This window comes from Ostrinia nubilalis, chromosome 10, assembly GCF_963855985.1.
Source record: "Ostrinia nubilalis chromosome 10, ilOstNubi1.1, whole genome shotgun sequence".
NCBI lineage: Eukaryota > Metazoa > Arthropoda > Insecta > Lepidoptera > Crambidae > Ostrinia > Ostrinia nubilalis.
The window spans coordinates 8393706-8412161 of NC_087097.1; the positions used below are offsets into that span (position 1 = coordinate 8393706).

Genomic DNA, 18456 nt, shown 5'->3' on the forward strand with positions numbered 1-18456 from the left:
GTGGAATTTTGTCTGTCACAGAAAAACTTTATCGCGCGCGTCCCTGTTTCAAAAACCGGGATAAAAACTATCCTATGTTCTTTCCCGGGACTCAAACTATCTCTATGCCAAATTTCATCAAAATCGGTTGCGAGGTTTAAGCGGGAAAGCGTAACAGACAGACAGACAGACAGACAGACAGACAGAGTTACTTTCGCATTTATAATATTAGTTGGGATGATAAAATATAGAAAATTAATAAATAAAATGTTACAAATTTATAATAATGTTTTTAATTTTATACCTAGCTTATTCGTGTCATGCTCTGGGGCGGGACCACCTTAACGTAGGTACATATAATATATACGAAAGAAATGTATAAAATATGTATATAATTGTAGACTTAGTTAAAAAAAATGTATATCTATAGTTTTGTTGTAAACATTAATTCAAAGTGGTCCCGCCGGAGAGCATACTCCCTAGCGGGACCACCTAGAAGATTTCGTTACTGAAGGTTTCTGAATTCGTTTATAAGCCCATTAAAATGTATATTAAATGTATACAAATCTGCTATACTCAATTTTTTATTTGATTTAGTATAAACCGATTTACGGCAAATTTAAAATTTCCTTTCGGAACATTTAGGGGAGACTGGCCCAAAGCGGGCACCTTAAGGTAAAATAGGAAAAAAACATACAGATTATGCAAAACGAAATAAGTTTTTATGACATAAGCTCAAAGTGGCACAGCGTGCTATGGAGAGGGCTATGCTCGGTGTTTCTTTACGAGATCATCGTTACATTCCCTCTAATATGGTCGAGTGAAGCGATGGCTGGTTCACTCGTCATGTCTGTGAACAGGCGCTGCTTTCGGGGACTGGTCAATCCAAGTTATTCAAATTTATTAATGCGAGTCATTTCTACTAGTATTTAAGTATCTTAATCTGTAAGTCTAGATATTAGCACGTTACTACCTTGTTTAATATACCACGCAATTTTGTATACCCATTCTTGTAAGATACACCATACAAGAATGCGTGGTAAATTCAGTGAACTGCTCCTGAATCAAATGTACCTACTACTGCTTTTTCTATTTATTTATATTAACCGGCAGACAGTGGTGACTGACTGAGTTTGTTGCGGCGCTTCTTCTCAGCACTTGCCAAATGTTGGTCTCGAAGCGCTGGTATAAAAAGATTATGAGACATGTAGAGGCTCCTTAAGAACAAAATGACGATTTGTAAGAACTATTTATTAGTCTAAACAAATAAAGAAATTTTGACTTTGACTTTGAGATCGAATCAGAAATGAAGAGATCCGTAAACGAACTAAGTAAAGTCGCTGACATAGCCCGACGGATTAGCAAGCTGAAGTGGCAATGGGCAGGGCACATAGGACGCAGAGCTGACATGCAACTTTGAGCTTGTTTATAAGGCCCATGTTGCGTCTTACCCAGTTTCGATTGGGAGCTAGATTCTCAAGATTGTTGACAATATGTCTACCTCGCACAAAAGATTCAGCTACGTAGATTCAATTTCGAGAAAGAGGTCAATCGTCGCATCCAACTCGGCTGGGCAGCATTCAGTAAACTACGCAACATCTTTTCATTCAAAATATCTCAGTACCTAAAGACGAAAGTCTACAACCAGGTGTGCGTGTGCTAACAATGATGATAATAGGTACGGCTCAGAAACGTGTCCTCTCACTATGGGCTGTTGATTAGATACAAATATTGCCTTTAAAGTTGGTAAAAAAGGGAGTAAAATTAAAATAGGGGATGAAATTTTTTGTGGAAATTCCATTTCACATAGTATTCATGCTCATGAGATTCGCTTCACTCACTCACTTCTCATTTCACATGTGTTTTTTTCTTGGTGCCCGCTTTGGGCCAGTCTCCCCTAAATGTTCCGAAAGGAAATTTTAAATTTGCCGTAAATCGGTTTATACTAAATCAAATAAAAAATTGAGTATAGCAGATTTGTATACATTTAATATACATTTTTATGGTCTTATAAACGAATTCAGAAACCTTCAGTAACGAAATCTTCTAGGTGGTCCCGCTAGGGAGTATGCTCTCCGGCGGGACCACTTTGAATTAATGTTTACAACAAAACTATAGATACACATTTTTTTTAACTAAGTCTACAATTATATACATATTTTATACATTTCTTTCGTATATATTATATGTACCTACGTTAAGGTGGTCCCGCCCCAGAGCATGACACGCTTATTCCCATCTACTGATGTAGTGTTCATTATCCCTTTGCAAAAAAACCGCGCCTACTTTTCTGTAACCACTGAAATAGTTATTTTAAAACCCTTCAACATTTTCCAACTTTTATTCCCTTCTTTAGCTCTACATCAGTGGTTACAAAATGAGTTCACTTCTTCCAGGTCAATGCATCTTCCGTGTGACGAACAACAGGTTGTCGTTATAATTTTGCTAGAGTTCAGTGAGAAAAACTAAAAAATCGTACTCTTTACACCTTCGCTGCCAGCCTAAAAATGGCACTGTTCCGTTCGGGCCATGGGGGACAATGATGGGCGACACTTTAACTTTCCGTTCGGGCCGCGTCGGACAATGATGACCGCGAGTCAGACCTATGTTTAAACCTCTGTATTGAGCCGATGGACAGCATTTCTTCAATAATTCTCATATAAGCTGACCCGCGCGGCTCCCAAGATTAGTGTACGTCACTTGGTTCTCAGGTAAAGTTCGGACTTAGAAGAAAAAATGTGGATAACGGTAGCGCAATGAAACATGGTAATTATACAATGCATTTTTGCAAATTTATCAACTTTTTAGCAAGATAATAACGGTTTATTAATTAAAACATATCGTTTACTTATTTTATATAATTTATAATATGCAGGACAATAAAAAAAAATCACTTTCATTGTTGAACAACCACTTTGTATCAAGGGTTGGTACAGGTACTAAGTTCTTTGTACAGCTACAAAACTTATGCCATTTAAAACCTTATTAGTGGCATAAATTATTGTACTTATTAGATGCTTACACCTAGCAGGATTGTCGAGAAAAATAGATTTGTTTAATGTATGAAAAAACATTTTTTCTCTTATCGATACTCTATTCTAGAACTTTTTTTTATTATTCATGTAGGTCAAATTATTGGCATGTTAAATCAGCTATGTCATTATAATTATTTTTAATTTTAAGTATATTTTTAAATATTATTTGTAGATATACTGACAATTCAATATTGTTTTGAAAAAAGAACCGATCGAAAGTGACACTACAGTGATGGATGAAAAATTCTAAATACAGTCAAACAATTTCTAAAACGTCAAGTCGCAAAAATTGGATTAATAACCCAGTTGTTAGTAGCACCTTCCTGTAAATTTCATAATTATATGGCTGTCCAACGAGGCAAAAATGGGAACTAATGGTTCAGTATTGATAGTAGCGCCTTCCTGGCAATGCCATAGCTGGGACGGCTCAGTTTTGGACAACTTTTATACGAATTATTGATCAATTCAATTTTTTAAATAAAATTTAAACCTTTTTTAATTAAAACAATTTGAAAAAAATCACTTTTAGCGTTCCTTTTACGGTATCATCGATTTATTTATTATTATTTTTAATCACTATTTAAGACTTATCCTGCTAGTTTCGTTTCTCATTTTATACCTTATATTATTCCTATTTATGCGTAATATAATATATCAAAAACCTACCAATGTACAACTCTTTATTTTTTTGGTTGTTCTCCTTTTTTTTTGGATGCGAGCGGGGATGGTCGACAACATGACCGCGTGGCCTTACGGAACGGATTTTCGAATTTTCGCTCGCTGGGGCCATGGGGGTCAATGATGTCCGACGCTTAATAATTCGATGTAGAGACTCAAAAACAACTATATGTTAATAAAATCCTTTATTTATGTTTATAATGTAACGATTTAACAAAAAAAAACAATCGACGAAAATTGAAAAAAAATGAAATTTTTACTTGGCCTGGTAGGAAAGTGCAGTGTCGGACAACATTGACCGCGTTGGCGTTCAATGTGTTATGTGATTGCTTTTCTAAAATGCCTATCAATAAAATAATAAATTTAATTATAATTACATTATAATTTAGATACCTTAATAGTCTGGATGCTGCCGTTGGCTCCATATCATAAATATTATAGCATAAGAGCGTCGGACTCGCACACGAAAGGTTCCGTACACAGATAAGGATAGATGCAGCATGTGTCAAAATTTGTATGAAGCCGAGCGTGCCACTTTTTAAACGTCATTAGTGTCATTTTAGCGAATTTTAGTGATTGCCGCAACGTAAAAGTAATCGTATCATCGTACTGCATTCGCAAAGTCATCGACTGATATCGTGTGACTCGATTCAAAAATTAATTAAATCCGATAAAACTGATATTTTGTTAAATTTATAGCTAGTCTGACTGTGGATTAAAATAATTATGTAGCGGTAGACGTTATTCTACAATTCTACATTATTAATTTGCAAATAATATTTTTGTTGTGCCTAATGTTTATGAAAGTAATGATCGTTATTCCATTATGTTAAATAGTACTACTAGTAATTCATACTTAATTCCATACTTTTAAATATCCTAGTAAGTAAATGACCTACTTTCATAAAATAAAGACTATTTTACTCAAGCTTTTTATTTTTAATAAATGTAAAAATGCGTAGTTTTGCATGCAAAAACGTATTGACGTTTTTTTTCATAAAGCTAAGTCAGGTACCTAGTTTTGAAGATATTTCTAAACGACAAAATCTCGGGCGTCGTATACATAGTAGTAATAGTGTATACTGCGATCACTGACATAACTTCTTGATTTGTATATTTCGACGTTATACAGTGCACTCTGTCTTCCGCGATCACTGATCTAACTTGTTTTATAATTCTTCTTCTGCTACTTTATTCTAATTGATTACATATTTGTTACTCGTTGCTGTTAATTACAATTCTCAATCCGTAAATAATTTCTTCTCTCTACCGTGTTCGTACTACTGTCCTCGTAAAATCATCGTATCCGATTGTTGTAATCGGATTACATGAACATCACTCGACCATGTATGTCCATTTGGACATATCGGAATGGCACGCTTTGACTAGCAACTTGCTGTATCTACTCTAATCCATATCTGTGGTTCCGTACTATCATTAATTTTTAACAGGGCCAACATGATTTCTTCTACTGTTTACTGGCAAAACCCAGTGCGATCTAATAATTAAATTACTTCTTTTTTCAATCCGTAGTCTCTTTTACGCATATTTCCTAGGTATATTTGTTTGTCTTTTCGCGATCAAAACGACTAGGTGTAGGAACATAACAGCCACGATCGACCGGTTACCCCTGATTTAATATTATGATTAACCTACGCGTTTAAATTATGTAGGTAGAGTTTTTGTTATATTTGTCGTTTTTAGTGACCTAGAATTTTTTTACATTTCAATTTTGGTAAGTGTTATGTTCGAGCCTGCTGACAAGATAATGCTGTTAAAGATAGTAGTGGTGGACATACACATACACGTACAAGTCGGAATTTTAGCACAGTTCTATTGGCGCCATTGAATGAATATCGAACTTGGGTACAACCATCTTAAGTATGAGGTTACCCCTCTACCTACCCTACTATTTTAGAATTCTGTGGGAAAACTGATCCCATTGTAGTGGAATTTTAATTTGTTATCTCCATTTACATTTCCTGCGTGCATCTACTACCCACATAGGATGATGTAAACAAGGTTGTATGGAATCGATTAGTTGCGCGCGCAAGCTCTTCAGTCGTGTCGTGCTGCCACTGGCAGTATTGCAAAAATCGTCAGCTGGCTCATAATAACCAGGTATTTACGTATTTATTCTATGTAATTAAATTAAACTTTTTGTTTTCTCTCTAAGATTAATTATGTAACTATTGTTCGGAGTAGAGATAATTACAGCACATGATTTACTACAGCTTACAGAAAGAAAGGCTCTGAAAATCGATTTTCATAAGAGTGTATCAGTGTTGAAAATGTTTTTGAATCGTCAAAAACTAGAGCCAATGAAGCGGTTCTTAAAATAAATCACGTGGAATATTGACAGGTTCTATAAACACATCTTACTACTCCATGAAATAAACAAGTGAGGTTGTTGCTCGTATACATAGAGGAATTAACGACTATGCTCGTATATTCCGTTCTTTCTAGTCTTGATGATAGTTAATGTTGTTTCTTTAGAAATCAAGAATCAAAGAAATCTACTACCTATATCAAAGGGTGGCAACAACATAGATAAAATACTTTCTAATGAAGTAGGTACCTATAAATTAATACTTACCTCTGTTTTCCAGGCAAGATGCCGGGGGCCCGACACAAAATCTTGGGGCATGTGCTCTCGGGGTTCTGCCACAAGATGAATCGGCGTAAGCCCCTGCACGGGGACTCTTTGGACACGCCGCTCAACCGCTGCCTCACCACATTCGACATTACTCTTCTTGGTAAGTTCAACCTCTGTCAAGTTAATCACGGGTTAATAAGCTTAAAAACGAACTTGCGAGACGTAATTTTGATCAAATTAAAAAAAAAAAATGAACTGTATAAGTATAATCTTCTGAAATGTCTGATGGATTTCAAATTTTACCCCGTTGTCATTAGCATGCATGCTTTGTCACTAATAATGATTTATCATCTTACTAAATTCCAATAAAGACACATCTTTACTTGCCTGGCCATACCTTACCAACTTGTTGAAGGACATCTTACACAACGTTTCTTCGATAAGTTCTGAAGTTCTATTCTACATTTTAAAGTTAGCAGACAATTATACTTACTTATGTTCACCAATATTGCTTAAATTCCATTTTAGGTGTTGGGCACATGGTGGGCGCAGGCATATACGTGCTGACGGGCACCGTCGCCCGTCACATGGCGGGCCCGGCCACTGCTCTCAGCTTCCTCCTGGCTGGCGTGACCTCCACACTGGCAGCGCTGTGCTACGCTGAGTTTGGAACCAGAATCCCGAGAGCTGGTAGCGCTTACGCGTACACCTACGTCAGCATCGGAGAGTTTTGGGCCTTCATCATTGGGTGGAACATCGTTCTGGAATATATGATAGGTAGGCGATCTTACCCACAAAAGTTAACATTTATCAGCAGCGTAATCATGATGCTCGTTTAGACACTTAACAACTTGGTATTTACTTTCAGGTGCCGCCTCTGTTGCGAGGGCGTGGTCTGGCTATTTGGATGCAATGCTGGACGGTGCTATAAGTAATGCGACAATATCGATAACTGGAGAACTTCACGAGACACTTCTCAGCAGATACCCAGATGTTTTAGCATTTCTTATATGCATTGTAGCTTCATTGATATTAGCTGTCGGAGTCAAAACGTCGGCCTACATAAATAATGGCCTCACAATTCTCAATCTTTTAGTGATATCGCTTGTTATATTTTTAGGTTTCTATTACGCTGATATTAGCAATTGGTCTCCGAAGAACGGTGGTTTCATGCCGTATGGGTTTAGTGGAGTCTTAGCAGGAGCTGCTACTTGTTTTTACGCCTTTGTCGGTTTCGATAGTATTTCTGCTTCGAGCGAGGAGGCAAAAGATCCATCCCGATCTATTCCGATCGCCACTATTCTCTCCATGGCGGTCGTGGCGTTTGGGTACATTCTGGTTGCCATAGCTCTAACATTGATGGTACCCTATAAGAGTATCAATCCTGAGGCTGCTTTGCCAGCAGCTCTAGGGGCAGTTCACGCTGATTGGGCGAAGTATGCCGTCGCCGTCGGTGCAGTTTGTGGTATGACCACCACGTTACTGGGATCACTGTTTGCTTTACCAAGATGTTTGTATGCCATGTCAGCCGATGGGTTGCTCTTTGGATTTCTTAGTGACGTTAACAACAAGTCCCAAATTCCCATTTCTAATCTTATCATCTCTGGATTCTCATCTGCTATCATTGCTTTATTGTTCGACTTGGAGAAGTTGGTAGAGTTCATGTCAATAGGAACATTGCTGGCTTATACGATTGTTAGCGCTGCCGTCATCATTTTGCGGTACCGGCCTATTCCTTCGGTAGATGACAAAAGCTTTGGCGTGCCTCAGCTGGACTCGCCAATCGATCGCGAGGATAGCTCAGCTACTGGCACCCCAGCAACCGATGGAGGATCATCATCATCTGAGGTAATAAAAAATCATAAACCTTATAACATGCGTATTAAAACTCAAGCAAACGCAAACTAACTGGGTTGACATTTTGATATTTTTGATAAATTAATTAAATTGAGAGGTCTATGCCTAAAGAGGCCCTTACGACTCATAAAGTAATCAATATTGTGGTTTGTTAGATTTGATATCCGAAAAACATCTTATGCCAACAAACAACAATCGGTAATCGATTGGTACATTTAAAAAACAGTGATTGATTGAAATAGCATTGATATGATAACAAATCAACAAATAGTGTAGAAAAGACAACAAAAGAATTAGGTGAAGGTACTTACCTACCTTTTGGATTGACAACTGGATGTTCTTCACGTTTTAGATGTTCGAAGCGCTTACTGTGGGGCGTCTGAGGCCCCAATACGCGTGGCTCGAGCCTTTGGCCGGTGGCCGAGCCCCGGGGGCGGCGGTGTCGGGCTGCGTGTACACGTTTACAGCCGCGGCCGCCGCTCTGTGCGCCCACAACCACTTCTTGGCTGAACCCGCGGGTCTCTGGGCCCTGTTGCCAGACTTCGTGCTTTACCTGATCATTATTGCTTGTAAGTTGGGTTTTTGATTATATTATAATAGGATGAATAGCTCTTCGTGCTCGTGATATACTCCTAACGATGATTTTAGATGTCACAATGTAAGAGCTTATCGCGTAAAATAGATAAAATGGAGCGCATCCCAGGCCTACAGGACTACTAAAGTTACTTTGGGCAGTTAGGCTGTTGTAGAGATATCCTGAGTAGAACCAACAAAGTTGAAACTAGAAGTGTTAAAAAAACGTTACAATTACTTACCTCATCTCGTTCCCACCACTGCAACACAATCTCGGCATTGTCCTTGCAGCCAGATTTTGTTCTTCATTTTCATCACTTCGTTAGTAATATTTTCATCTGTGTTTCTATGACGTAGCTGCCAGAGCCTAAAAATCTTCAATGTGTTTTTCAGGCCTGGTAATCATCAAAGCCCACCAGCAGAGCCCGACGCGCCTGCCGTTCCGCGTGCCATGGGTGCCTTTTCTGCCAGCTGCCAGCGTTCTCCTTAACGTTGAACTGATGGTCAACCTGGGCGCTCTGACTTGGGCGCGGTTCGCTATTTGGATGACTTTTGGTTAGTATTCAAGACACTTAATTTTAAGTCAGTTCAGTGTGCAACATAACCGATCGGTTTCTCATGCTAATAAATGGTCTTTAGTCTAGGCGCAGACCATCGATTTTTCGTCGGCCGATAGTTTAGTCGGGCAGTTGATCAGTATGGGCATGTATGGAAGTGCGCACATTACGCCGATTCGATTTGGCCGGTTCTTCATACAAATTAAATTCGGACCCAACTATCGCCCATATAAAAATCGGTGGTCTGCGCCTAGTCTTACCAGTCTTACGTTTCCTTCACGTTTTAAGGCTTTGTTAGTTAGTTATTACTTGTACATTGTAGCCTTTTTCGAACGTAAAAACAAAGAAATTCATATCTAAAGTATGGTATCTATTCGATCCGAAGTGAAATGAAGATTCTTCTATGCATTGGCGGATTAAGTTTCTTTGTGGTCTTCGAGTATCTTTTGAGAATACTACGATCGAAATTTCCACGCACCTGCCTTTTCTGAACACATAAATTCTCTTTCCAGGCCTGCTCCTGTATTTCCTATACGGCATCCACCACAGCAAGCTAGGCGAGGGTGTGACCGGTCTACTCTCCCGATCAGGCAGCGGCGGTGGCCATAGCGGTGGTTGGGGAGCAGTTGAGAAGACCAGCGCCCTCGCCCGTAGAGTCGGTCGCTTGGGTCGCGCTAGCAAGAGCGACGACCGCAAACCCATCATATGCGACGAGGAACTCGACAGGCGGGACCCGTGATTCTAAACCCAGGTGATAGGTGTACCGCTTTATGTAAACTGCCTTTTGAATGACGTTTCTTTGAAGCCTACGATACATTATGGCCAACATAATCTTGTAGGCGGTGTACAAAAAAGGGTTAAAACTAACACCGAGTTGACTATGCGTCTAGTGATGTGCACGAAACATTTGATCCTATATAGGCATAACGAATCATATTGGATAAAACATAGCCCCTACTAGTGTATCGTAGGCTGAATGAAAACTTTTATCATTTACGTATCCAATTTATAAGGGCTGCACAGCGTTTATCCGAAAATTACTTGCAGCTATAGCTTTCGATGCGCATAAGATGAGGTTGCCAAAAACTTTTTATAGGTTTGTCAGGCGAATAAGGATAACTCCTTGTTCAGATTTAGGGAGTTTTATGTGTTCTTGTAATAACACCAGTGTGTTTTAAAAATAAACTGCCGTATGTATGTTCCTACAGTGTTCATTGCAAGTAATATTTAATCGCGTTTTAGTAAATTATTTTTAAACATCGACTCTACCGACACAGTTTAGAAAATAATGGCAATATAAAATAACAGAGCAATAAATAGATTTATTACTTATTCGTTTGTGTATGAATTATCTATCGGAACTTAAACAAATGATAAAATAGATGCGGTAATAAATAACTGGTTTTGATTTGATTTACTCTGTTTCAAATGAAAAATAAGTCAAGTTTTAAGTATAACTTGAATAGAGCGAAAGCTGTTAACATATTTTCGCTTTATTTCTGCTAGTATTATTATTTTTATGAATTTAGTCTATTTATTTATTCCTTCCACCAAAGTAACTAGCTATCTCTTTAAAAGTTTAGTAAAGTAGATATAGGGCGTGCACTAAAAGCGGTAGATCTACTAACTGACGAAGGCATGATCTAATTAGGTACTGGCGACTTAACGCACGTGGTAAATGAAACTTTTAATATTCGAGATCTAGTCATATTTAAATCTTTATTTTTGTAATTATAATTAAAATCAACCCGAAAAATATGATATATTAAAACTAATTAAAGGTATTTCAAAGTATTATTTTCAAAATAAGATGTAATGGTTTAGTATTTAATACTTCTTGGGTATACTATAAAATTGGTTATCGATTAATTTAACACATAGATTTTAATGTACCTGTTATGATACTCGTATAAAGTTTATTATTTCTGATAAGAAAACATTAATGTCATAGTTGCAAGTTTATGACCAGAAAATAGAAATACTGCCTATAGCTGGGTTTTTAGACAAATATACTCGATTTTTTGGAACCTCTAAATTACTTTGTTGTTTACCTAATACTTATATTATGCTTTTTCTATTTCAACGCATTTCTCCTTTACACTTTTTTATAAATTTACATTCAACTTACTATTTCAAATTAGTAAAAAGAAAGGCCAAAGCTCGTTTTAGAAAATATATATTTATTTTCAACAAAACTTTTATTTCTGTTTGAAATGTCAATTAATTTGGTAGGAAGAACAAAATAAAATTTCAATCCATCGTTTTCGGTAAAACATACATGTTTTTATACAGAAAATTATACAGTTTTTTTTTCAAACGATAAACTTGTGTGTCCGTCATGTATTCGTATAGAGCCTAAGAATAAAGTATCAACACTAACACACTAATTACAAAAATATTTGTAGTCGACAGCACAATTTTAAGATTTCAAACGGACAACATTTGTGCACAAATACTTGTGAAATTAACATTCAAATACATGTTTATGTTAGAGTAAACGATAATGACCTAAAATCAATAATTTCTTTATAAAAAGATGTCGTATATTTTTTTTATTTAAATGAAGTCTGTAAAATATGAGTTAAAAGATATTTTGAATTTTTTTGAGATGTTTTGTATACTTTATTAAAAATGTAAAAACTTCCAATCTTGATCACTTATCGTTTACATTATCATAGTACTGTTATTTCTTCCAAGTTGAGCTGCAGGCAGCATTGTTTGTGTTTACTGTATGTAGTCTATACTGCTGTTAACAAATCGTTTTAGATTTACTGCTTCTGTTTAGTTAATTGCAAACTTGTTGATGTCGCATTATCCGATGACATTTATTGTGTGATGATTACCAAATTGTTAATAGTAACCGGATTATAGCATTGTTATAAAACTATTATACATACAGTAAGTGTTGATGTGTACATAAAGTATAATGAGTAAATTATTGCTATCTCTTTTATTTATACCCCGACCTTTAAATTATTTTATGAAACAATAATGCTCCATAACTTGAACTTGATATAACAAATATAAACAATTGAAACTATATAAATTACATTATTATTTCCTTAATAGACTGTTAATAAATTATCACAATGACACACTTATATCTATTGGCCTTTTCTAACATTCTAGCCGGTAAGAAAACTAGTATTAGTAAGTATAGGTAAAGTGGAGATGGCAATTACACTACCATTATTGTTTACAAACCGCGACTACACAACCTGTATTCATAAGTCTGACTGGGAAGTCGTACTACCGTAGTTATCATCGAATGATACACTACTAACTCTACTACTGCTTCTGTCGCCAATTCCAGAACCTTCGGAACTTTATTTCTATCTAAATCTTTCGCATGCATTTATCATAGAAAGTCTGTAACGCACATCCAAACTGACAAACTTTACCTCTTTAAAATATTTGTGTAGATAATACTATACATACAATTACATATTGTAAAAATATCAAGACAATCAATGCTGATAAAATACCCTGTCAAGATGAAAATGACAAGGCTATTTATTTGCTTTAAAATTTGAAATACATAATTAGGCCTACCACACTGGATTACAACAAAAACTAGAGACACGCGGCAGTGATAACACTGCTTTACAGGCAAGCGTGAGGTGCCAATCTCCGCAAAGCGTTTACAGTTTATCCAAGTTTCACAAAATTCTAAATTAAAGCTTAACGGTGTAGTACTGTACTGGTAAAGGTAATTGGGCCCGTCTATCGCGTAATTATAGCGCGATGAATGAGGTATTTCAGTGTTTATTTTTTTTTGTATTTAAAATTGCATTTTTGTGTTAGTATGAAACAACAGCTCAATGTATGAAACAGGAGAAAAACAGATGCGGTGTCAAGATTATTACTCGTGTTTTTATTAGCACGCGTCTCAGTTTCATTAACACCGTGTAACGATCCGACTATCAAAATTATGAAGGTTTAAGCGTCCATATTTTTGAATATTGGGACCTTTGCGAACTGTCAGTGAGCATACAAAACGTATTGCCCAGTGCCTGTAGACAATGTAACAATCATCATCATCATCATCAACAGCTCTTTACAGTCCACTGTTGGACTATGAGCCTCCTCCACTATAGTGGAGGGTTTTGCCATAATCTCCACGCTAGGCAGGCGGGTTGGAGATCGCAGTTTAAAAGCCGTGTGGTGACGGCAGAGTAGAATACATTTGTCACCAACCCCTACTCTTCCCGCGGGTGTCGTAAGAGGCGACTTAGGGACTACACATCAAACAGAGAATGGGCAGCAGCGCTCTCTGAAAAACATCAATCTTTTAAACTGCGATCTCCAATGTAACAATGTCCAAAGTGAAATTTCGCTAGGCTACAAAATTTTAGCGTCACAGTATAAAACCTCTTGGTACTTTAGCAGTTACTCAAGTAAAGATTGCGGGTGGTGACGTCACGGCCGTGGCAATAGCATTTTTACCCTTTGCTAAAAATAATTATCAATTACATCGTACTTTAAACTTTATTGCCTGGTTTTAAGCTTCTAAAGTAGTTCATTTTCTTGAACTCTTTGACCATCGGTTCGAAGTTACACTGTCCAGAGGCAATTTAACTTTATCCTAGAACAAAAACAAATTGGAATGGTAAAGGTAAGTGGGTCAGTCTTATCTGTGGGTGCGGCCGATTTGCCAGGCGGAGGGGGGCAGCCGTTGGAGCCGGTTTATGGTGGGCCGGCCCCATTGCAGCCAGAGAAAGCCTACCACTAGGCAAAGCACCGTCTCTATGTAAAACCCGTCGATGCGGATTTTGCATTTACCGCCGCCGCTTGTGCATACCTGGAAGTAAAATTTTAGAAACCTTTACATCATACATAAGTCACGGGTTCGATTCTCACTTAAGCTAATCGATGCAAGACATAAAAAATAATCTATTTGAATAATGATGGAAGAAAACACTAAGCAGTAAACATTACCATGTTTTATGGTTATTTGAACAGTTGATTAAAATGTCACGGACTCACGAATACTCCCCTAACAACTTTTATGATACAATCACAACTATATTTTATAGCATAGTTGACGTATCAAACGATTTTGAAATGGTGGCAAAAATCGGAACTAATAACACAGCATTGATAGTAGCGCCCTCCTGTCAATCTCATAACTGGGACGGTTCAGTGTTGGACAACTATAGAGATAATGCCAATAAACACTGGCAGGTGTGATTTAATTTTTAAAAGAGACTAAACAAATGAATACTGATAAACATGAAACTGAGATACTTGTGTAAAGAAATAAAAACACAAAACAGAATAGAATATTAAATAATATTCTATTCTAGTTAGAATACTTATAAATTTCTGTAATTGCATATAAACAAGCATTGAATTTATAAACAAACTTACATCAGTCTCCAACTCTGTAGCGCACGTGTTATCGCTCAACTCCGGCGCAGTGCAAGTCTTGAAGGTGAGATGGTCGATGGCCCACAGCGCCAGGGTGTTGGGCCAGTTGGTTCCCAGGTTCGACACCGTGTTGAGCAGCGTCATGTAAGTCCCGCCCACTGTCGGGTCTGACACTTTCGCGTAGAATGCCATTACTGCCACGAACATGCAGTAGAGACATGTCTGCGAATGTTTATGGACTGTTGTAATGATTGATACACAAGAATACCTACTCTTATCCACAAGCGCAGGACGATATTTGCATGTATTGTGTAAGCATCAATGTAACAATTTCTGGTAAACCAAATGAAATAAATAAATTACATATAGGGTTGTCCCTATTTAGGTCGCGGGTTCGATCCACCACACAATATAAACGTGTGCATGAATGAACATCGCATGTTTTAAGTCTGGGAGTTTTCTATTGTAATATTGATGATAATTATTAAATGGCTCTACTATGTAAAAGTGTCCAAGAATTATTGTGTCGGAAATGGATTTGAAGTCTAAACTTATTATTATTCTGGGGGCGTAGTGTGAGTTTACATCAATAAAAAATGTAAGAAAATTTTAGTTCTTGAAAGTTTCCGCTAGGGGCGTTGTACAATCCGTCATACATTTAATGTCACTTTTTTACGCAGTCGATATCGAATGCGTTTTACGTAAACTCACACTACGCCCACTATGGTCTAACTAAGCGAAATTAGAGCAGGAAAACAGTGTTCAATGTGAAGGAAAAAAACATAATAGTAATAGTAACTACAATGCCGACATGATTAGTTTTTTTTTCGGTATGTTTACCTAAAGACAACTTGAAAACATGTTGCAGGAATGTGAACAATAATGGTTGATTATAGCCAAGTTTCCAGCGCGTGTTTTGCCCTACACAATCAACAAAATTGCCTACAAAAAATGTTGAATGTTGACATGTTTTTGTTGATTGTGTAGGACAAAACACGCGATGGAGACCCGGCTTAATACACGGATATTTAGAATTCTTTTTTAACTTCTTACCTGATGAAACACGTATAGCGCCATCAGAACGAACAGGTATGAGTAGGAAGGGCCCGAGTCTCCAAGAAGACTGGGAGTGAGCGCCACCAGAAGTGCCACTAGTGGGCCGACTAACAGCCGCAGTGGGAACGCTCGTAACCACAAGTGTAGTGGCGCGGGTCCTGTTGTGTGTTTTGCTAGGACCTGATAAATTAAAAACATTTATTAAAGTACAACTAGCAGCGATACAAAAGGTCGATACGACTGTCGAGTTGACAATATATTCTATCTCTTCCCATCTTGTGTATTTGTCGTTATGTCTCGTTCTCCCGCCAAATTATGCCAAAGTCAGACGGGTTCACCCATGACATTGGGTTTGTTTACATTTTGTATCGCTTCTCGTTGGCCGTAGTTTAGTTAAATATGAGCTACTCTGATATATTACATGAACAGGCAACAGCTCATTAGACTAATTTATGTTGCAAAATCGCCTCTATTACAACTGAATAAGATGCCAAAATGCTTGATAAGCTCCATACACATTTTAAAAGGGTACATACCACTGGCATGATGATTTGAACTGGCACTAATGGTACAGCAAGTAATGCCAAATCTTCTCGAGGCACTCCTGCCTCAACTAATTTAAGTCCTGATACTGCATCACTTGCACAGAATCCTAGCTGAAATTATAATTTTTGTCAATCGCTTATAGATATGGCATAACAATAATTTAAATTCTCACTTTCAATTTAATTACCTTCGCAGTAAATAGCACCAATGCCAAAGTTTGTACAGCTGGCAGTTTTACGATTGTATACAATTGTTTATATGCAGTCACAATGTCACTCATTCCTTTAACTTGGCTTTCTCTGTTGTTAGGTGCATCATTGGCCTCATGTTTAAAAACAGCGATAAATGTAGTAGTAATAAAGAATATCCATCCCCAGAAAAATAGGAAACTAGCAAGAGTGACAATGCCAGTCTCTTCAGGAGTTGAACGTAGGTATTTGTTGCAGAAATAGGGAGATTCTAGGGCCAAGAATAATACGTAGCCAAGGAAATAGCCAGCTGTCTGACCTACAGTGTTGCATGTTGAGGCATGACCAACATTACATCTGGAAATAGAAAAATAATATTGTGTATGGTAAACTTAATAGATTTTCTTAGCTAAAAGTGGAAGTGAATCTAAAAAAATATAACTTACCTTTTTAACATCGTAAGAGCCCAACCATCAACAGCAATATCTTGAGTGGCAGCCAAGAAGTTCAAAAACATGAATGAAGCAGTGAGGAGTGTCATTGATGGTGCTTGGCTTTTGGAGCCGAGCCACTCCGTTACGTTGCTGGACATGATCATCATAACAACTCCTATTAGGTACTGCACGGGGACTAGCCATGTTTTGCGCCGCCCAAATTTGGGCCAGAATAGAGCATCTACTATAGGTGCCCACAGTAACTTTATGCTGAATGGCCAGTACACTAAACTGAACTCAGCCTGAAAATGAAATATTTAAATAATTACAATTTTTTTGACATTTTTGATAATAAATTACTAATAGTAAATTAAGTTTTCAATTGTTTTTCATGCAATAATGACTGTGATTTTATTATAATCATTAAAAATACATTTGCATTTAAAAAATGGGCAGTCCAAATGAAAATAATAGCTCAAAGTACTTGTGTTTTTTTTAATATACCTATTTTTTTTACAGTATATAAAGTGAAAATGTTGTCAGAGGGAAGCATCATTAACAAGTTACTCAGTCATTATTATTAAGTAGTAATGATTAACAAAAATGGAAACTTGTAAATCAAAATAATGTGATAAAACTAATATTAAGTTCTCACCTGCTGTGTGTATGTTATGCCGCGATTTTGAAGCAGCATAGGGACTGCCGCGGCTAGTCCCAAGGGTATGCCTTGTAGAGTATATAAAAATAGTAAAACCGCTATATTCACTTCATCACCTTTGATGTTACTCGGTCCACTTTCTGCCATGGTGTCACCATTCTCAATTAATTCTTCTTTTTCCGGCGAGTTTTTACGTTTAGTTAAAGGCATGATTAATGCGCGTAAAGCCTGAAATAATAATTAGGATAATACCTATAAAACCACCTGCCAACACAACAAAATAATACACGTCAGTAAAATAATTCTACACTTTTCTAAAACACACACCTTAATTTTTACCGCTGTGCTCTGAATTAAAGGCGTTTACTTTTTATACATTAGTTCAAAAAAGTTAGTCAATTGGTGTTCCTTGGTTCAAATTCAATTTTATTCGTTTCGGCAATTAAAAAATATTAATTTTGCAACACGAAATACAACCAAACATGAGAAGAAAACGAGTAGAATTGGAATGAATGAATGAATGAAAAACTAATGACTGACAGTGTCAACGTCACTGTGACACTATAAAATATAGACAAGATTTGTTTTTTTTTAAAGCATTCACTAGAGATGCTCTCATTTTAATATCGGTAAAATATCGACATAAATCAAGACCTAGAGGACTTCAAAATCTACCGATTTACGCCTCAAAAAAGTTCAGTGAAACATTATTCAATCTATTTTAGAACGGATTTAAAGTAATTTTTTTTATCCATTGAAAATTGATTATTTGGTTTCGATTTAATCGTATTATCGGTCTACCGATATTATATCGTTGGCCGTTGCCTGACAACTGTCAGTGTCAGTCTTTTTTTTTTACTACATTACTACCAGTGTTGCCAGAAGGTTACTTTTGTAACCTTTCAGGTTACTTTTGAACTGCATTGGTT

At 36.9% G+C, this 18456-nt stretch overlaps 2 protein-coding genes across 2 annotated transcripts; one reads left to right on the top strand and one right to left on the bottom strand.

Moving 5' to 3' along the window:
* The first annotated feature begins 5740 nt into the window (after window positions 1-5740).
* Window positions 5741-12215, top strand: LOC135075119 (cationic amino acid transporter 4). The gene is made up of 7 exons (XM_063969461.1): window positions 5741-5813; window positions 6302-6448; window positions 6817-7065; window positions 7157-8136; window positions 8498-8714; window positions 9112-9273; window positions 9788-12215. Exons 2-7 carry the CDS (start codon window positions 6307-6309, stop codon window positions 10012-10014), a joined length of 1977 nt encoding a protein of 658 aa, XP_063825531.1. The 5' UTR covers window positions 5741-5813; window positions 6302-6306; the 3' UTR covers window positions 10015-12215.
* Window positions 11435-18041, bottom strand: LOC135075120 (acetyl-coenzyme A transporter 1). The gene is made up of 8 exons (XM_063969462.1): window positions 17855-18041; window positions 17525-17755; window positions 16882-17171; window positions 16435-16792; window positions 16238-16357; window positions 15699-15881; window positions 14646-14867; window positions 11435-14076 (listed from the first exon to the last, which is right to left on the bottom strand). The coding sequence occupies exons 2-8, from the start codon at window positions 17735-17737 to the stop codon at window positions 13906-13908; spliced, it is 1557 nt and encodes a 518-aa protein (XP_063825532.1). The 5' UTR covers window positions 17738-17755; window positions 17855-18041; the 3' UTR covers window positions 11435-13905.
* Window positions 18042-18456: the final 415 nt, after the last annotated feature.

Coding starts and splice junctions, on each gene's coding strand:
- LOC135075119 (XM_063969461.1), top strand. CDS start 6,307: ATGCCGGGGGCCCGACACAAAATCTTGGGGCATGTGCTCTCGGGGTTC. Junction 8,137..8,497: donor GAGGATCATCATCATCTGAG/GTAATAAAAAAT, acceptor TTCACGTTTTAG/ATGTTCGAAGCGCTTACTGT. Junction 8,715..9,111: donor TTACCTGATCATTATTGCTT/GTAAGTTGGGTT, acceptor TGTGTTTTTCAG/GCCTGGTAATCATCAAAGCC.
- LOC135075120 (XM_063969462.1), bottom strand. CDS start 17,737: ATGCCTTTAACTAAACGTAAAAACTCGCCGGAAAAAGAAGAATTAATT. Junction 16,793..16,881: donor GCTCTTACGATGTTAAAAAG/GTAAGTTATATT, acceptor TTCTATTTCCAG/ATGTAATGTTGGTCATGCCT. Junction 14,077..14,645: donor CTACAGAGTTGGAGACTGAT/GTAAGTTTGTTT, acceptor TTTTACTTCCAG/GTATGCACAAGCGGCGGCGG.